The 18,768-nt window shown below is 37.8% G+C and overlaps 1 protein-coding gene across 2 annotated transcripts in view; it reads right to left on the reverse strand.

The window, feature by feature from the left end:
- Positions 1-18,768, reverse strand: part of ARAP2 (ArfGAP with RhoGAP domain, ankyrin repeat and PH domain 2) — a 162,249-nt gene that overhangs the window by 75,243 nt on the left and 68,238 nt on the right. For both annotated transcript variants that reach the window (XM_032495553.1, XM_032495548.1), the window contains exons 11-19: positions 17,055-17,254; positions 14,842-14,927; positions 13,903-14,085; positions 10,907-11,081; positions 10,302-10,436; positions 3,219-3,363; positions 1,074-1,176; positions 248-440; positions 11-74 (exon numbers count right to left, since the gene is read on the reverse strand). In XM_032495553.1, coding sequence (XP_032351444.1) covers positions 11-74; positions 248-440; positions 1,074-1,176; positions 3,219-3,363; positions 10,302-10,436; positions 10,907-11,081; positions 13,903-14,085; positions 14,842-14,927; positions 17,055-17,254 — 1,284 coding nt within the window. The remainder of the gene's footprint in view (positions 1-10; positions 75-247; positions 441-1,073; positions 1,177-3,218; positions 3,364-10,301; positions 10,437-10,906; positions 11,082-13,902; positions 14,086-14,841; positions 14,928-17,054; positions 17,255-18,768) is intronic.

Raw genomic sequence — 18,768 nt, forward strand, 5'->3', positions numbered from 1 at the left:
ATGTACTCACCTCCCTTTTTCTACCAAGAGCAAGACATCCATTTTTTCCCCATTTTGAACCATTGTGCTGATTGCTGGAGGGAAAGAAGAAGAGCATGAACATATTTTTTTTTTAAAACATGACACTAACTACAATAAAGTCTATTTCAAGAGTGAGACACCATCATTGTATGTAAAGGCTACTATTACCACATGCAATAAAGAACTGTATCCAAAACATAAGGTGAAAGGAAAAAACAAAACTCACTGAGCTCTTGCAGTCTTCTCAAGTGCATTCTGTCTTCCTGACCTTCTTGAAGGCAAAAACGCAAACTAGATTTGTCCAGAGCAAACCAGCCTTTTCTCCACTGATCCAGCGCATGGCAGTCTTTGTAGTAGAGTTGACCAATCAAATCATAGTCAGCTTCTGTTAAGTTTTCGGCAACAAAGGGAATAAAATGCTGTTAAAACAAATACAAGAAAGTAATAAAGACAGTGCAAATAGAAAATCCCTTACATAGCTACAGATATGAGAGCATGTGCAAAAATTTTTCTATTCTAAAGATTAATAAATAACACAGATTTCAAAAAACTTACTGAAACTAGCTATCGGTCTAAAAACTGAACACCTGTAACATGATTTCAAATGGCAGCATTTTAAGCCATTTTTCTTGATATATATAGAATTGAAATAGGAAGACACTGTTGATTTGTGACATTTTTCAAAATGTCAACCTTCAAATGTTTGTCTTCATTTGTATCTTTTATTGAATCTGTTCTTTTCCCCTTTGTGTATATCATAAATAAGATATCTACCTATAAAAAGGCAGACACAGAAATGACTTTACAGTACTGAAAAGATCTTAATCATCAAAGCATGCCCTTAAATTGAAGAATGGTTTCTCCAAGTTCCTACATTAATTTCTTCTCTGCTTAAGGCTCTAGGAAGGTAGCTGTTAACCTCTTTTGACTACAACTTACAAAAACCTAATGAAGTATGAACATTCTTCCCAGAATCATGTATAAAATTTTTATGGAGCTCTGAAGGTTAAGAATATTCTCTGGATTTGGGTAATAATATAATATTTAAATACCTTGGCTATTGCCTCTGTCCATTTTCTTTGAGCTTGAGATGTTTCAGCTCCAAATAAAAATGCACGTTCTGAGGGTAAATAGATCTCAAAGGTAAAGATGGGCCTAGAGCACAGATGAATAAAAAAATACCACTGGTTATGTTTGGCTTTTATGAAAAAAAAAATAACATGAAGGTCAAGTTCTTAATTAAATTCCTTTTGAAAAATGAATAACGCTGTGAAATCTATTTACCCACCTGCTACCTATCACAGTTTTCTGTCGATGGCTTGTATTTTATCCAAATGAGTTAAATGGAATACACTGGATCAGACAGAAGAAATATTCCTCTGATTAACCACTCTGCGGCATGACTTTGTTGACGCCCTGATGTGGCAAAGGGCCGTCTTCCACCTCCTCTTCCCTCTCAGACCACTCCTTCTTGATTTACTCTGACCCACTGTTCAAAGCAAACATTGTCCAGACAGTTCTCTAACTGGCCCTCTTCTTGTATTACTCCACAAATTTTCCTTCTATCATCTCATCTCATCCCCAAATTTCATCTCCTCACTATAAATAAAATTAGGGTAACGTGCCACGTCCTGAATTTCTCCCTCGGTTCCCCATCCACAGCTCCAACTATTTCTTGGAACATGCATGCTGCTGGGACCTAAGTAACTCAGAATGCCCTATACTGAAGTCATCTTCTTTATTCCTCTTTTTTACCCTCAACCTGCTGTAGCTCCTTCATGTTCCAATTTAAAAGCTTCTCCTTCTACCTCATCAACAAGCTCGAAATCCTGGAGTCTGATTTATTCTTCCCCTTTAGTGTCAGCACTGCATCCATCCAGATATTTAATCTTATCAATTCAATCTGAAGATGCTCTCAACGCACTGTTTTTAATTACTTCTTCTTCTAGCTAAACTCTCATTACTTAAAGCCTGTCTTCCTCCAATCACTTCTTTACCACGTCAGTCAGTTCTCCTCCTAAAACACAAATCTGTATGACTCCTCAGTGGCTACTTTACTGATTTCCAGTTCTATAACACACTATTTAAAGTGAGTAAGGATCCAGCTGCAGCCATTTTTTTTTAACCACATCTCCTTGTGGACATTTCTCCTACACACCTACTTGTATCAGTTAACAGTCCATCAAGAATGTTTAATTTTTGGATATGATTATATGGGCATACACTAATATTATTTAAGTTATTTAAGCAACTTAATATATAGAATGTACTTATATTTTAACATTCCACAGGAAGCCACCTTAAACTGATTATTCATTTAGAATAAAAGCACTATTAAGATTAAAACAAAAACAAATCAATAACCAGTTATGCTCACACAAAAAAATCAAATTAGATTTACTAGAAAACAATGGTTATTTCAATTAGCATTATGTAATGATGGTAATGTGTTTCATGTAATTTTATGTAAGTAATGTAGCTTCACAAATATCTTCCCTTCCTCATATAAAATTTTTTATTAAACTTCTATAAAGCTGATTTTTGCACATTTTAGTATTTATACTTTTTCATTATTACATTACAGAATGTGATAAGAAACTGTCACACCAAAGATCTTAGATGGTCAATTTCTGAAAGTCCTCACAGAAATCTCATTAACTATTTTGTAAGCCAAATACATTAAATAATTCTTACTCTTTTATTAAAACTCTTTTGAGACCATAAAAATGCCAAAGTAGATCTTTTAGGAATTTGGTTTTTCAACATGCTATTAAATATGCTTAATAGTTTATTTTATTGTGAACAAACGACTGAATATTTTCCTTTGTCATTACTTTAACTGTGATACATTTAGAGAAAGCATTAATTTTTTCATTAATCCATTTTTTAAAATAATGAGTAAATCTTAAAAATTATGGGACTACATGTAGACGAATAGAATGACATAAATTTACTTTAAATTAGATGCCAACATGTCTGCCTTTCATATTACTTAGTACAATATTTCAATTTTCCTACTTTTCAGTGATTTCCCTAAGGAACTTTCAGAAGCTGCAAAATGAGTAGGCTTCCAGAAACCATTCAACTCTTCTACAAGAAGCAACTGAAGAACTGAAATGGTAATAAAATCCTTATTACCTTGTATGATAAATATCAGAAAATACTTTCAACTCCTACCCATTTAATGACAGACCTACCCAGTATTCAAACAGAAGTCTTCTTTGTGTACAGCAAGGCAGATAACTTCATTGATATTAATGGTGCCATTGGGTGTGGTAGATTTATCATTTTCATAGTAACTCAAGAAGCCTCCTTCTAAAACACACCACTTTTTATTTATCTCTAGGAAGTTAAAACAAAAAAATAATAAATTGAGCTATGCCATACATTTAATTTTTTTAAAAATGTGCTTTTAAATAATGACTAGATTCAAATAAGTAAATGTGTTTATTTTCCTATTTTTTGTAAAGAGTATGCTACTGCCGCTTGGGATAACAAGTTCTCATGCTCTCTGTCCGCAAAAAACTTACAGTCTAGTAGCCTGGGCATGTAAGACAAAAATAACTATGACACTGATGACCAGAGAAAAGGCAGATCCATAAAGAGACAACTGCAAAGCAACTGAAGCAGCAAAGATCGGTGTCTGTGCAGAGTACTAGGAGGAAGAAATGTAGGGTAAAAAGTAAGATTTTGGGGTAATGTTAGGTAAGTGCCCAAAGGAAGACGGGGTTCAACTCCACAGTGCCCTTAGTGCCCTTGTTGAGGGGATTTAAAATTCATCTTGTGGGAATGCAGGCTAAATCCCGATCAACACCTGTTTCTGTAAATAAAGTTTTATTGAAACACAGCCTCATTTGCCCATTTACGGACTGTCTGGGGCTGCTTTCCTACTACAAGGGAAGAGATGACTTGCGGCAGAGACCATCTGGCCCATAAAGCTTGAAATATTTACTATCTGGCCTTTTTCGGAAAAGTTTGCTGAGCTTTGATTTTGTAGCAGACGGTGAGGCACTGAAATGGTTTCGGTAGACAAATATAACTGATTTAAATTTTACACACTCCAATTACTGTGAAAAATTGTATTTGAGAAGGTGAGGCCAGAGGCAGGAAACCTGTTCGGACACTATCAAAAGACTTGTAAAGGAAAGATAAAACCACCAAAAGCAGGAGAGTTCTAAGGATAATGGGTTGGAGAGGAGGGGGCCTGACGACAGGAAGGGATGGGAGACAACAGAGACAGAGACAGGAGCGGGGCGGGGAAGGAGAGAGGGAAATACACACAGGCATGCGTGTGTTTTAAAGGAATCAGATATGTACTAATGGGATGCAGGGAGAAAGGGAGAGCTTATTAATGGTTGTATATCATTCTGAGCTTTGATTACAAAGTGGGCAATAATGTCTACTTTTATCTAAAAGAAAATAAAGTAGAAACAGTTTTAGTGCACATATTCTGCGTTTCCTTTGAGATACACCAAATGAGAGCTATCTCCTAGAAATCCAAGCAGGAACTCCTATTAGGTAGATCACCCTATGGGTTTGCATCCTGGGGGCAAGGAAAGGTCTCAATAACCAGAAAGCCTTTAGGATACAGGGAGTAGCTGTAAATACACAGTAACCAAGGCTGACATCTTAGGGAACTTAAAACTGTAAGGAACAAAGGACCTAGAAGGGCCCACAAAAGCACTGAAGCAAATGAGAAGAGAGTGTACAGAACAGAAAAGGAGTCGGGCGTCTCAGAAAAGAATCATTACCAATATTAAATGCAGAAAAAGATCTAATAAAATAAGGGTGGGAAATACCAGTTGGTCTTCCTAACAAGGAGGTAGCTGCCTGCTTTACTGAGAGTCCTGTCCCTCTCAGAATCATCGTCGTCAGCTGGTCCCTTTCATGGGTTAGACCCCCTTCTTGGAGGGAAGCTGCCCTCAAACTGGAGTGGTAAGAAAAAAACCTTCACAGAAAAACAGAGCTTTTGAAATAGTCATTTATGACTGAAAAGGCACGTTTCTAAAGTAGCCAAAAAATGCCTTCTGAGCTACAATCGTTCCACAATTCTGAGAAAGAACTGTGTGAGGAAAGTCATAGAAAGAGGAAATGCCAAACACCCATCTGGCCAAAGAAAGAGACGACACATGAAGTCAGGACACGGGAAAGGAGACTGCAGCCTCACGGTGGAGGCCAGGCCCCAGGAGTCCCACATGACAGGTATTCAGGAGTTTGTGCCTTTCTCAGCAGACAAGTGGGAGCCACTGGAAGGTCGGAAACAACAAGTGTCAAATGCATGATGTATAAAAAAATATAAATGCAGAATCTAATTATGTAAATTCTAATGGGAAACAAATGACAGTTCTCTTTAAAAAGGTGAGTATGAACTCTTCGTAAGTTAGAAATATGGGCTTGAGATTTAATCCTGTAGCATCCTCACTCTAACCCTTCACCAGCTTCATCTTTTGTAAGTGAAAACAGGCCAGAGGGCAGACAAGGCAGGCACAGACATTACCTCTGAGGATGCATAATCACAAAGCTGTGATGGGAAAGCTTGACATTTCTATTCATTTGGGAAGCAATTTAAGAAAACCATGTTGGATGGCATGGTCTGCTGAGGCAAAATCAGACAGGACATCCTTTCTACTACAGAAATCTGACTGTTAATCAGTTACCAGAAGATGTCCACAAGAACAAAACTGGGGCCACAGAATAGACAACTCTCAGGACACAAGCTGTTTAACCGATAAGAGGTTGTGTGTATGGTGGTTGTCTGCAGGAGCTGTTCATTCTTTCTGTTTAATCTTGACATTTAGGTCAGGGAAGAAAAATATTCCTGGAATCTACTCAAGCCCAGGTACAGAACTCCAGGGGTGACCCACTGAAATATTGCTATGAAGTGATACGGGTACTGTATGTAGTTGGGTACCAGGGTTGTCAGCTACCACCTGTAGGATGTACCTGCAGTCAAAGGCTAACCGGAAACCGGAAGCAGCTATATAGATAGATGGAGAGCCCCTCTGCTGTTCTTCCTCCTCTCCTCCACCTCCTCTTCCTCCTCCTCCACTTATCACCCTCCATGTGCGCCATGTAGTCTTCCACACATTTCATGCACATTAACTCACTGAATCCTCAAAACAACCCTATTAGGTCAGTTCAATTACTAAATACCCCTTTCCTTATACTCTGCCCACAGGCACAAACTGGTTGATTGACTTTCCCAAGATTGCGCACATACTTAGCACCAGAGCAGGGGGTAAAACCCCAGGGACTCAGTGAGGGAAGCTACCCTCTCATCTACTCCACAAACTGCCTCTCTGCACCTGGTATAGGCTTGAAACATCTATGTCCATTTTTCAAATGTATCAGGGTGCAGCAGAGGGCCTACCTTCTGATACATATATGCACGATAAATGTGAGTGAATGGAGGTGAAACTGTTTTTTTTGAAACCATGAAGCTGATTCCTGATGAATTTCCTGAGCTGATGGTGTTGAGCATCCACAGAAAATAGGCATACATGCTAGAAATCCTTTTCACTAAAACAAATAAATGTGTTTTAGCCCAGGAGAAATATTTTTAAACTATACAAGCCAGGCATTGATAGAACAAAAAGATCTTCAAAATTCCTCAGCGCTCATCTATAAAATTAAATAAACAGCTAATACAGAGTTTCTAGTAAACCATATCAACCACTTTCTTTTTAAAAATCAAACACTGTGTCAAGAAATCAAGGTAAGATACCAAGGGGAAAAAAAATCCAGTTGAGGGGAAAAACAGAAACCAAAATTGGGATGCTAGTATTCAGCTCTCCACGGAGGTTTAACAAGTATCAATCTCTCCTTTCATGAACACTAAATTGAGAAGAAAAGGAAAAATACAGATCAGTCTTCATAACCGGAGGCTAGAAGAACTTCAAATCCTGAAAACCTGAACTGACAATTTGAAGCCTCTGTAACTCTCTGAAGGACTTGAATGCAGTTTATTCCCTGACTTTTTCCTTTGTTTTTAATCATTCTGCTCTGTGGCTGTCCTGACAAGCACTAATGGAGTGATGCAATCCAGATGCTTGCTGTTCAGAGGCAAAGGTGACAATCACACTTTCATCTCTAAATCTTTCCAAATAATTCAATTTTTCCTGTGCTCAACAGGAGTGCCACCACTGTAGAATCTTGACAGAGAAAAGGAAAAAAAAAAAAAAAAAAAAACAACAGAACCCCCCCCCAGAACTTTGTTTCTTAGTAGTTCAACTTTCTCTTCTTCATTTTAAAATAAGCTCTTTCTGAACAAAATGTGTTTGATGTCACCAATTATATATTTTTATATGCAGGTCCAAAACAAAATATTAACAAGCCAGCTGTGCTTTTACACTGGTCGTAATGTGATTAGAGAAATGTCCATTTATTCAACAAATATTTATCACATGACTACCATGTGTGGCTACTGTTTGAGGCACAAAAGATTTGATAACCCTAAATAAACCAGAAAATGCTGATGCCTCATTGAGCTTTCCCACCAGAGGGAGAGAGAAATCAGTCAATGAAGGAGGGATCATCTTTATGGGGTAAGTGCTGTGATGGAAATAAACAGGATACTACGAAAGAGGAGCTCTGGCAGTGGGTGCGTGCTTCAGTGGGTCTCTGAGGAGGCCTCTCAGTCTAGCTGGCAATGAACTGATCCCTGGGAGTTGAGGTGCAGTCTGACTTGGGAAAGGGCCCTCCTGGCAGAGTAAATGGCAGTTGCAAAGGTCCCAAAGAGGCAGAAAAGAACGTGGCCTATTGCAGGGCCAGACAGGAAGCAGCACAGCCAGGCATGTGGCACAGGAAGGAAGGATATGAGATCGAAGGGGGAAGGTACAGGAAGGCCTTTTAGGTCATAATAAGAAACGGGTTCAATTCTGTAATGGGAAGCTACTGTACTTGAGGGATGGAAATAAACGATCCGATTTACATTTTCAACAATCATTAAGTCTGCAGTTGGGAGAACGTTATGAAGAGAAGCTATGGAAAACAAAGGCCAATAAGGGGGGTATTACGGCCCAGGCAGGACATGATGGCGGCGGGGCTGGGAAGACATTAGTGAAGATGGAGAGTAACGAATGGATTCGTGGTCTATTTTGAGTTTGAAATGACAGCCCTTGCTGACACCTTTGATGGTCTTCATTTCTGCCACCCAATAATACCTTGCCAGGAGATAATTTTCCAATTAAACCATTTCTGTGCACTGCACAGCCAAAGTACAAAAGTTCAATTTCATCTTACTTAAAACAGAATGTTCCAAAATGAGAAAACATCCCTGGTTAAATTAGATATACAGAGAATGCACTAGTTTCTGTTTTTTGAAATAAATTTTAACAACAATGAAAATAATCCATAGTCAATTTATAGAAGATAAAAAGGAAAGAATGATTTAGTTACAAGTTTAAAACATTAACTCAGTCCTCAGGTGATTAAGAAAAACAGTCTATTTAAGGAAATATTAAAGCAAACTGGTTAAGTCTATAAATATAAACAGAATTGCCAAAAAAGTAAATAAAAGCTTATTTTAGCCTGCAGAGTACTTATGATACATTAAGAAGCTTGAAGAAGAAAAGCTTATATTTCAAATTTCTTATTTCATCTTTGTATAAGTGGTTTGAAGGGTGGGTCTAAGCTACTCCACAATTTAGAAGAAACAGTCTAGAAAACTTGTACATTTCAGAAAACTTACTAACAAGTACATTACTTTCCTTATTATCTAATTATTTTAATAACTGCTATAGTCAATTCACAGATCATTCTATTATTTCCCCCCCCCCCTTTTTTTAAGTTAAGGTACTGGGGGCTGAACCCAGGACCTTGTACACACTCTACCACTGAGCTGTATCCCTCTCCCCTATTTTTTTCCTCATGAACCCTCAAATTTTGACTGCTTAAGGGTTAAATACTGTTAAGGCGCAACGGAAGATAAGAAAATCTCTGTAAAATTCATCACTTAATATTGGTGAGGCTGAGTAAAGGAAGACATTAAAAACCATTTGCCGAAAGAACCAAAAACATCTAAACTCAAAGAATAAAAGTGCTCTGCCATCTAGTGTCACTGGACCAGGACATCACACTATGACTAAAGCCAAAGTTTTGCAATAATCATTATCACACAAATCAGATGTAAAACTCCGCTTCATGCCACCTTCCTCCCAGGTGCTCACATGAAATAAGCAGAATACTAACTACCTCACAGAGCTTTTATGAGGATTACAATTAATAAACATAAAATACCTAAAGCAATGCCTTACACATAGTACATGCTCATTAAAGGACAGCTACAGGTTATATGAAAATCTAATAAAGTATAGTTAATCCCAGTATAATTCTGCTTAGGGATATAATTTTGGGGGAAATAAAGTCTTCAACTGAAATAATCACTTCAAATGCACAAGGACCAGGATTAAGACTCTAACGTGAGATTTTCATCCTTTAATCGAGTAAGGTAGCTGGACTATACCACCTAGGGAATTAACACCAGGCCCCTGAGCCTCTGAGCACTCACCACCAATTGGTCATCAACAGCTCAATCTCTCTTAAACTCTTTGTTCTGGGAAGACAGATCTCATTATTCTCTGCCTGTGTTTCTAAAATTAGTTCAAATGTATGTGGCACAAGCATGAGGCCCGTGTCTTACTCATTTTTGCATTCCTAATGCCTGGCACGTGTCTGACACAAGGAGCTAGACAGACAGAGGGATAAATGCCTACGAGGACTCTGCTCAGACTACTGCCGTAAACCTAGAACAGGTCATTAAATCAAGTGAATTCCCATCATTTTTTGACACCATACATCAGGTTTATTTTCCTTACACAGAAACACACCCCTATCACCAAAACAAACTGAACCACTCAATACCACTTAGTACTCTGACAGAACACGTACTGAAAAGAACTGCCAGTTCTTCCTACATGTTGACATTTTTCTGTACTGTCTCCCCAGTTAAAGTGTCTGTCCCCAAAGGAAAGCGGCTGGGTTTCACATTTCTTTGGAATAACCCTTAAATCCTGAAAGAGAATTTGTTGGCCCTAAGGTAGATGTCAATGAATTCTGCTGAGAACTCACTGAGCATTCCAGCCAGGTGGTAAATCTTTGCTGCAGTCCACGAAATCCTATCTATGCCTGGGAGTATTTATAATCCTCAAAAAAAATTTCTCTACTGCAAGATTAAATCTAACATCTTAAGGGAAAAAAAAATCAACATTTAACCCTAATTGTTTTGATAATGAAATAAAGTTTCATCAGATAACAAAATCTCAAAGGAGCGGAAAGGATACCTTCAAGCAGTTTTTTCTCTGAAGAGAGTTTAGAAGCAGCAGCAGGGGCCTGATATAAAAAGTCACAGAGGAACGTGGACTGGGAGGATTCCTGATTTAATCCACCTTCGGAATGAATGTCATGTTGAGGGAAATCTAGAAAAAGGACAAAAATAATACATCTGAAATCAAAAATGTGAACAATTTCCCCTTTGCTTATGAATATGCAGGTGAGTTGAGGTTGAAGAAAAACTACGTCAAGTATACCATGCATTAAATATACAGAAGTATTTATTTTACTTCGCATAAAACTTGCAAATAGGCACTTCAGTTGTGTTTACTGCTCCTATGTGAAAACTGGATTTAATTTCAGAGAAAGTGATTACATGGGATTAACTATTTTCATCTTCCATTTATAAGATCAAAGACACATAAAAGATTTATTTCCTAAAGTCTTCCTTGAAAGGAGACAAAACATAGGTCTTAAGCATCTTCCATCTTTTTGGTAATCATACTATTTTTTCACTCTGATGATTTTTGTGATTTAAGAAATAAACAGATTTATGCTTCAGTCCTTTTAGGGATGTATCAGGAAAGACCAGGAAGGCAAAGGAATAGGGACTCACCTGAGAATTTGTTATGATAGAGAAATTCCATCTGCAGACTCTGCCCCGCCTTCTTGGCCAGCAGATAGGGAGTGCTGTACTCAGGGTCACCTGTTGCACACATGACATCTGCTCCACTGAACAGCAAAGCCATTGTTTCCAGAACATCTGGTTTGACCACAGCAGCACACAGAGCCTGGCCATCAACAGAAAATGCAACTTTTAAAGGAAGAAAATACGATCCTAGCTACTAAAATGAGTGAGAGTCTGCCAATCCATTTATGAGATGTTTGTATTCCTTTTGAACAAAGAAATCTAATACTAATTATGCTCTGAATTAAAGCAACAGACACAGAAGGCCTACTGTGTATGAATTTAAATTACAACCCAGGATCTCCAAGGCTCAATTTGTTGTTTTGCTGCTGTGATGTTCCCAATCTTCAAATCCATCTTATTGCCATGGAAGGGATTCTGGTGCTTGCATACTATGATAATGCCTGATGCTCAGAAAATTCAAAATATTTCAGATGTAGTAACGAAATACCCACTCTATGTTTTGTTTTGCCATATGAATGGTATATGCATGTATGTTTGTATCTATTTTCCAGCCTAATCAGCTTCAGAGGAATCTTTAAATTATTGCTGTTATTTGGGGCTTGAAAAATGATTATAAATTCAGGATCTTTCCTTTTGGGAGAGGGTATGGGTAGGGGAGAAACAGCAAGCGAGACACACTAGAACATGCCTGACACGTTACACAGCAGAGCTGTACTGACAGTGACACTCCTTGTACCTGATTTGTTTGTTTGTTTTGTCTTGAAATAATAAGATACCTTTTCATCTCTTCCCATCCCGTCCTCCTGCTTCCTCACTTTATTGGCTTCCCACTTGCTTCTAAACTCCGATTTCATACCCTGATTCCATCTGAATTCTTACCCTTGGGTTCACCTTTTACCTCCTTCCTGACATGGTGCACTTGGAGTGATCACTAGCTAATTTGCTCTCTGTAATACAACCTCTGGACAATCACTCACTGATGATCCCAAAGGGCAGCTCAGAGCAGTGTACAACCAAGAAGTCCCAGGACACAATCACAGCTCTAGCCTGGAGGGGATACTATTTAAAAAAGTACTTATCTTTTCTCCATGGTCAAGATGACCTCTAGCATTTCCTTCACATTAGAATGAATAAGCCTGAATTCTTGTACCTGACTTTGTGCTAATTTGCTAGGTGATCTTGGGCCATCCCTTCTCTCTGGATCTTATTTTTTCCACATCTGCAAAATGAGGATGTTGGAAAATGTAACAGCTAACATCCATCCATTGTGATAGCCTTTGACTGCCCTCACAATCTAATCATATGTGTTTCCTGGTATTTTCTCTCTCATTACTCTATTCTTTTTCTTCACAGCATGCCGCACTTGCTATATTTATTGGCACTAAGCTGTTTATGGTCAGTCTCCCCTACACAAGATCACTCTAATGAATAAAAGAAGGACATCTACTTTTTACTACAAGTATATCCTTAGCACCTAAAATGAATTCAGCACTTAGTAAGTATGCAATAAATGTCTATTCACCAAGAACACTCAACGGGGAAAGGACAGGCTCTTCAACAAATGATGTTGGGAAACTGAGTAAGTACGTGCAGAAAATGAAACTGGTGCCCTCTTACACCAATCGCAGAAATTAACTGGAAATGTATTAGACTTAAACATAAGACCAGATACCGTAAAGCTTTAGAAGAAAACGTAAGTGGTAATCTCTCTGACATCAGTCTTGGCAGTGATTTTTTGGATATGACACGAGAAGCACAAGCAACAAAAGCAAAAATCAGTAAGTGGAACTTCATCAAACTAAAAAGCTTCTGCAGAGCGAAACAGTAAACACAATGAAAAGGCAACCTACAGCATAAGGGAAAATCCCTGCACACGGTACATTGAATAAAGGGCTAACAACCAAAATATATACACTCATATAACTCAATTAAAAACAAATAAACAATCCAATTAAAGAACAGGCAGAGAAACTAAATACATATCTGTTTTCCAAAGAAGACATCCAAGTGTACAACGGGTACATGGAAAGATGTTTAACATCACTAATCATCAGGAAAATGCAAATAAAAACCACAGAAAGATACTGTTTCCACTTGTTAGAATGGCTGTCATCAAGAAGACAAGATTTAACAAGTGCTGATAAGGACATGGAGAAAAGGGAACCCTTGTTGAACTGTTAGTGGGAATATAAATTGATTCAGCCACTATCAAAAACAGTGTAAAGGTTCCACAAAAAAATAAAAATACAACTATCATACGATCCAGCAATCCCACTTCTGGTATATGTACAAAGGAAATGAAAACAGGATATCGAAAAGGCATCTGTATTCTCATATTTATTACAGCATTATTCACCATAGCCAAGACATGGAAACAACCTAAGAGTCCATCAGTGAGAGAACAGATAAAGATGTGGTGTATATGTATATGTGTGTGTGTGTGTGTGTGTGTGTGTGTGTGTGTGTGTGTGTGTGTGTATCTATATATAGATACACACACACACACACACATACAATGGAGTATCACTCAGCCTTCAGAAAGAAAGGAATCCTACCATTTGCAACAACATATGTATAATTTACATATAACACTGTGTAAGTTTAAGGTGTTCATCCTGCTGATTTGATACATTTATATATTACAATATGAACACCACTGTAGTTTTAGCTAACACCTCTATCACATTACATAAGTATCATTTCTTTTTTGTGGCAAGAACATTTCAGATCTAGTCTCTTAGCAATTTGAAGTATATAATACAGTATTGTTGACTATAATCACTCTATCGTGCATTAGATCTCCAGAACTTATTTATCTACTAGTTGTAAGTTTGTATCCTTAAACAATATCTCCCCAATTCTCCCACCTCCCAGCCCCTGGTACCCATCATTCTACTCTCTGTTTCTACAAGTTTGGCTTTTCAGATTCCACATATATTATGTTATGTTTCACTGGTTACCTTATTTAATTCTTCTTTGGTGAGAGATGCCAAAAATGTTTTTCTGAATCTTCCTTCTTTGTACTTCTGAGTGATAAAGGTTTTTCTCTTTTCTACTGGTGAGTCCATGTGTAATTCTTCATCTTTCTGAAGATTACCAGCCCAAAAGTCATTTGCTCTTTTGTTTCCAATGACAATAAAAAGCTGAATTATCAAAAATTATAAAACACATCAGCTCATAAAATGCATTTGAATCTGCAGGAAACTGACTCACATTACAAATTAAAATGTAGCTAGTAGAATATATGCAAAAAGACAAGAAAGACCCAACTCTTTTAGGAAGATGGAGTGTGAAAGCAGATACTATTTCTATTTTAAATATAGTCTAGATGCTCTTAATAATGGTAAAAGATTAGCTAGGAAAGAAATTGCAAGCAATGCAAATTGCAGCAAAAGCATTATTACTTTTCAAAGCTAGCTCACATTGAGACAGAGTAATTTAAAATGACTTAGTAGGTGGGCTAATGTGGTTGATAGTGGCATCGAAATCTTAGCAGAGAATGGATGCAGGAGACAGCAAGTTAGACACGATCGCAGTTAATGACAGAGTGTGGCCGTGATAGAGAACAGTCAATTTTGCCAAAAGTTTTCATTCACTTTTCTGATATTTTATCCATGCTGGCTTAAAAAAGAAAGTAAATTCTGGCTTTAAAAAGAGCTGCCAAGCCTTTAAAAGTAGTTATTACTATGAAAGCTTCTTTTATTTTATTTTTTTATTTTTAAAATAACTATCTCATTTAGGAAGCATTGTTAAAGCAGAAAGTTACTACTATTAAACAGGCTATAAGCCATTTTTATAATGTGGTGAGAACTTGATCAGAGAGCTCCTATAGTAACAACATCACCCCACTGCACACCCCCTCCCGGGCCTCTGCTGACCACCAGTCAGGTTGGACGTACCTCAATGAGTTCGTTGCTCCAAATGCTGGCATCCATTTTCAGACTCCTAACCTTGGAATCTTTTGGTCCTAAAGATCTGTGTTGCCCTGAAGTAAAAAAACAGTTGTATTTCTATTTTACTTTGTATATAGATGTATTTTACCTTAAAAAAAGGTGTATATGTATGTGTACATGTATGTGTGGATTAATGTATCTTTTCCACTTAAACCAATACCTACTTTCCACCTTACAGCAGTGGTAGTAATCATACAAAAATTGTAACCAACCATCATGAAGACAACAGTAACCGCCTTCATCACCATGTGTTGGTATGAAACTACACTTTTAAAAGTGTGTATGCATGCGTGTGTGTGGGTATGCTCGTGTATATACATACATATATATATAGAGAGAGAGAATTTTTTCATTGTTTGGTAACTAACTAGAAATTGTAGTTAACTGAAGACATTTTATAATGGGACTATGTAAGTTACATATATATATGAATACAGATATTATCCCTTTACTCTTAAACAAAAACTAGCTTCAACTCTAATCAATGTGTACTTAAAAATCTGAAGTATATTCTTTATTGTACTGTTATGCTTGGAAGAGAGTAACAGCCCAGCAACCTATGATCATCAATTTAATTCTGCTGTATAGATCATCATTCAGCCATTACTGGGCACCCAGGCATATGTCAGACTCCTTTTCTCTAAGCTGAGAAGGAAACAAGATACAAAAGACATCACCATCAATCTTAAGGAACTTTTGCCTGATAAACATGAGAAAGCTCATTCCTCTCTCTACATTAGGTAGGTTCCTTACCTCCCTTCTTTGAGACAGAAACTACTCAGAGCACAAAGCCCTGGAATTTGAACAGGTTTGCATTTATGGATGCTCAAGTTTCTTGTATAAAATAGCCATAATAATTGCATATAATTTACACACATCCTCCAGGTATTTTTAATTATTCCTAGATTACTTAAAACACCTAATTAAACAATGTAAATATTATGTAAATAGTTGCCATTGTGAGGCAAATCCAAGTTTTGCTTCTTGGAACTTTCAGAAATGTTTTTTCCAAATATTTTTGACCCACAGTTGGTTGAATCCAAGGATGGGGAACCCGTGGATATGAAGGACCAACTATACTCACATAAAGAGTGAGTAAGTGATGGGGTGAGGATCATAAGAGAGGAAAGAAAGGGAGCTTAAGTAGAAAGAATAGCCTTGGGCAACACAAAGGCTCTCTCTTCCAATGAGAGCGAAGAGGAGAAAAGGTTAGGGAAAAATACAAAGTTGGGGAGGACTAACTGATGCTTCGAGTTGTTACTGATGCTGCTGATGTTGTTAATTAGCTCATGAGGACATCTTTCTTACGATGAGAAATGGGGTAGCACAGAGCTCTAGAAGAGTCTTAAGGGTTTGAAGCAACTGTCTTGTCTTTGCTCTGAGGCAGGAGCTCATCCTCTGTATTCTCTCAATGAAGCCTGCGCTCAACTCTGTTCTTGCCTTTACCATATCCTGTCTTATAGATCTTTTCGTCTTGTCTTATAGATCTTTTTTAATTCCCAGGGCCACCACAGTACCAGATAGTGCTGCAAAGCTGAAGTAAAGTTTAGATTGTAGCTAACTTCCTCCAAGATGCCCAAAATCACATACCTAAGCTGGGGTCCACTCCCCCCACTCAAGTGGACAACTGTCTGTAAGGTGTAAGGTCATAATAAGAAAAGTAATCATAGTACTGGTTACTTTCATCAACTTCAATATACCTAGAAAATGCTTCTGTATAAAAATTCTCATCATAAGAGATACCAGACTTTGTGTAACAAGATTAGAACACAGAGCAGCCTTGATGTAAAAAATAGGTCTTACAAAACACGATTGGGGAAAAAGGGCTAAATCATACAAACAGCCAGTGTTTTCAGGGTGCTTCCTGAAACACATTCACCTCAGTTCTAAAAACTTCAACATGTCTTTTTAAAATCCATACATAGACCAGTAGGCACACACACAAAAATGATTACATGCTTAAAAATCAATTTTTATATCTAAGTCATGCATAAGAGAAGTTTAGAATGGTATTTCTAAGTTTGATTTAAATGTAATAAGCTTTCTCTGTTTCTCTTTTTCCCAGCCATTAGCTGGGACACATTATACGTGACAATAAAGAGCACTCAGTGCCAATCGGCCACCCAACAGTGATGAGCATAAAACTTATCACTAATTACCTGCACACTTCTTACAGATGACAACACAGAGATTGATGGATGCCCAGTCCGGATCTGGGGCTTTACAATCTGCACAGCTCCTGTTGGACTCATTGAACCAAATCTTCTCGGCTACTTCATAATCAGAGAGAGTTTCTGCTATCGATTGCTGCACAGCTTCAATCCACTCTTGTTTCTCTTTTTCAGACTCGGCTGTAAAGCTGAAACAATTAACGTTTCTGCATTATCGATCTCCCTCGTAAAGGCCAATTAAGCAGCCTGTTCAGTTTGCATATTCATTTCACTCACAAAGTAAATAGCAGCTGAAAAATATGCCTTCCAGGCAGTTGGATAGTCTTTCCTGCTAAAAATCATCTCGTTGAAAAAGCTGGGTTTTTTTCCTTTAACTTTCTACACTGCTTATGACTTTGTTTACATTATCTTGAACCAAAATTAACATAAACATTTTTCTGACCAGGATATAAAAATTGCCTTGTTAGGTCAAAAACTTAAGAGAGGCCGTGTTTCCTAAGCCATAGTTACATGATAATCGTTAAGACACTGGCAGAGCTTCAGGACTCTTAGATTATTCTGCCAAGAAAGTATGCCATAGTCTGAAGCTACATTATTAAAAACACCCACTAGAAATTGTGGGGTTTTTTCAGTCTTAAAAATAGATTCTTTTTTTTTTTTAATTAGCAGAATGTCCAGATGGCTTTAAGAAACTGAGAAATCAAGAAAGTTTTAAGTGATTACTATGCTAACAGAATTCTAACTCATTTTTAGCCATGTTCTGATTTATTCTAATTCTTAGTGTTTACTGGGTGCCTGAGAAAAGGAATAAAACATTAAAACATCAGTTCACTCCTTCAAGAAATATTTACTGAGTACCTACAAATGTAGCAGGAAGTGCACTACAGTTAGGGCTTCCAAACTCAGTGAACCACAAAATGATGCTTCACATTGAAATTTTCTGTTCTGAAGATGACAATGCGTGGAGAAATAATGAAAATAACAGAGGACTAACAATTCTACATTATCTATAAAGAAACTGAGTGGCCTACATGGGTTATATTTCTTGAAGCACTCTATGTTCCATCACTGTAATATTTACAAATTCCTTAGTGGTTTCCTGCCTCTCCATAGAGACTGGTCAGAGCCCATATGGTACAATGCAAGATAGATATTTGATTTTAGTCCCTGCTCCATGGTATACAGTTCCCTAAAGCTCTTGCAATCCCCTGAGTGATAAAAGCCTTTTGTATGCTGATGAGATAGCTTGTGGCTGAAGGCTACGCAGCTTCAGGATGGGAGCTGGTCACCCTGAGACCAAGATGTGATTAGAGTTGGAACTTTCAACCAGCCCTACCCTGGGAAAGGGAGAAAGGCTGGTGACTAAGTTAATTACCAATCGCCAAGAATGTCATCAGCCTTGCCTATGAAATGAAACTTCCATAAAACCCCCTATACAACAGGGTTCAAAAAGCTTTCAAGTTGATGAACACACTGAGGGGCTGGCAGGGTGGTGCACCCAGGGAGAACTTGGAAGCCCTGTACCACGAGTCCCTCTTATAACAAGCTGGTAGTAATAATTGAACTGCTTTCCTGAGTTCTGTGAGCCATCCTAGTAAATCATCAAACCTGGGGGAGAGAGGGTAATGGGCACCCCAATTTGTATCTAAGCTGGACAGAAGGATGGGTAACCTGAGGACCCAACAGGTGTGACTGGTGCATG

Source organism: Camelus ferus, chromosome 2, assembly GCF_009834535.1.
Source record: "Camelus ferus isolate YT-003-E chromosome 2, BCGSAC_Cfer_1.0, whole genome shotgun sequence".
Lineage (NCBI taxonomy): Eukaryota > Metazoa > Chordata > Mammalia > Artiodactyla > Camelidae > Camelus > Camelus ferus.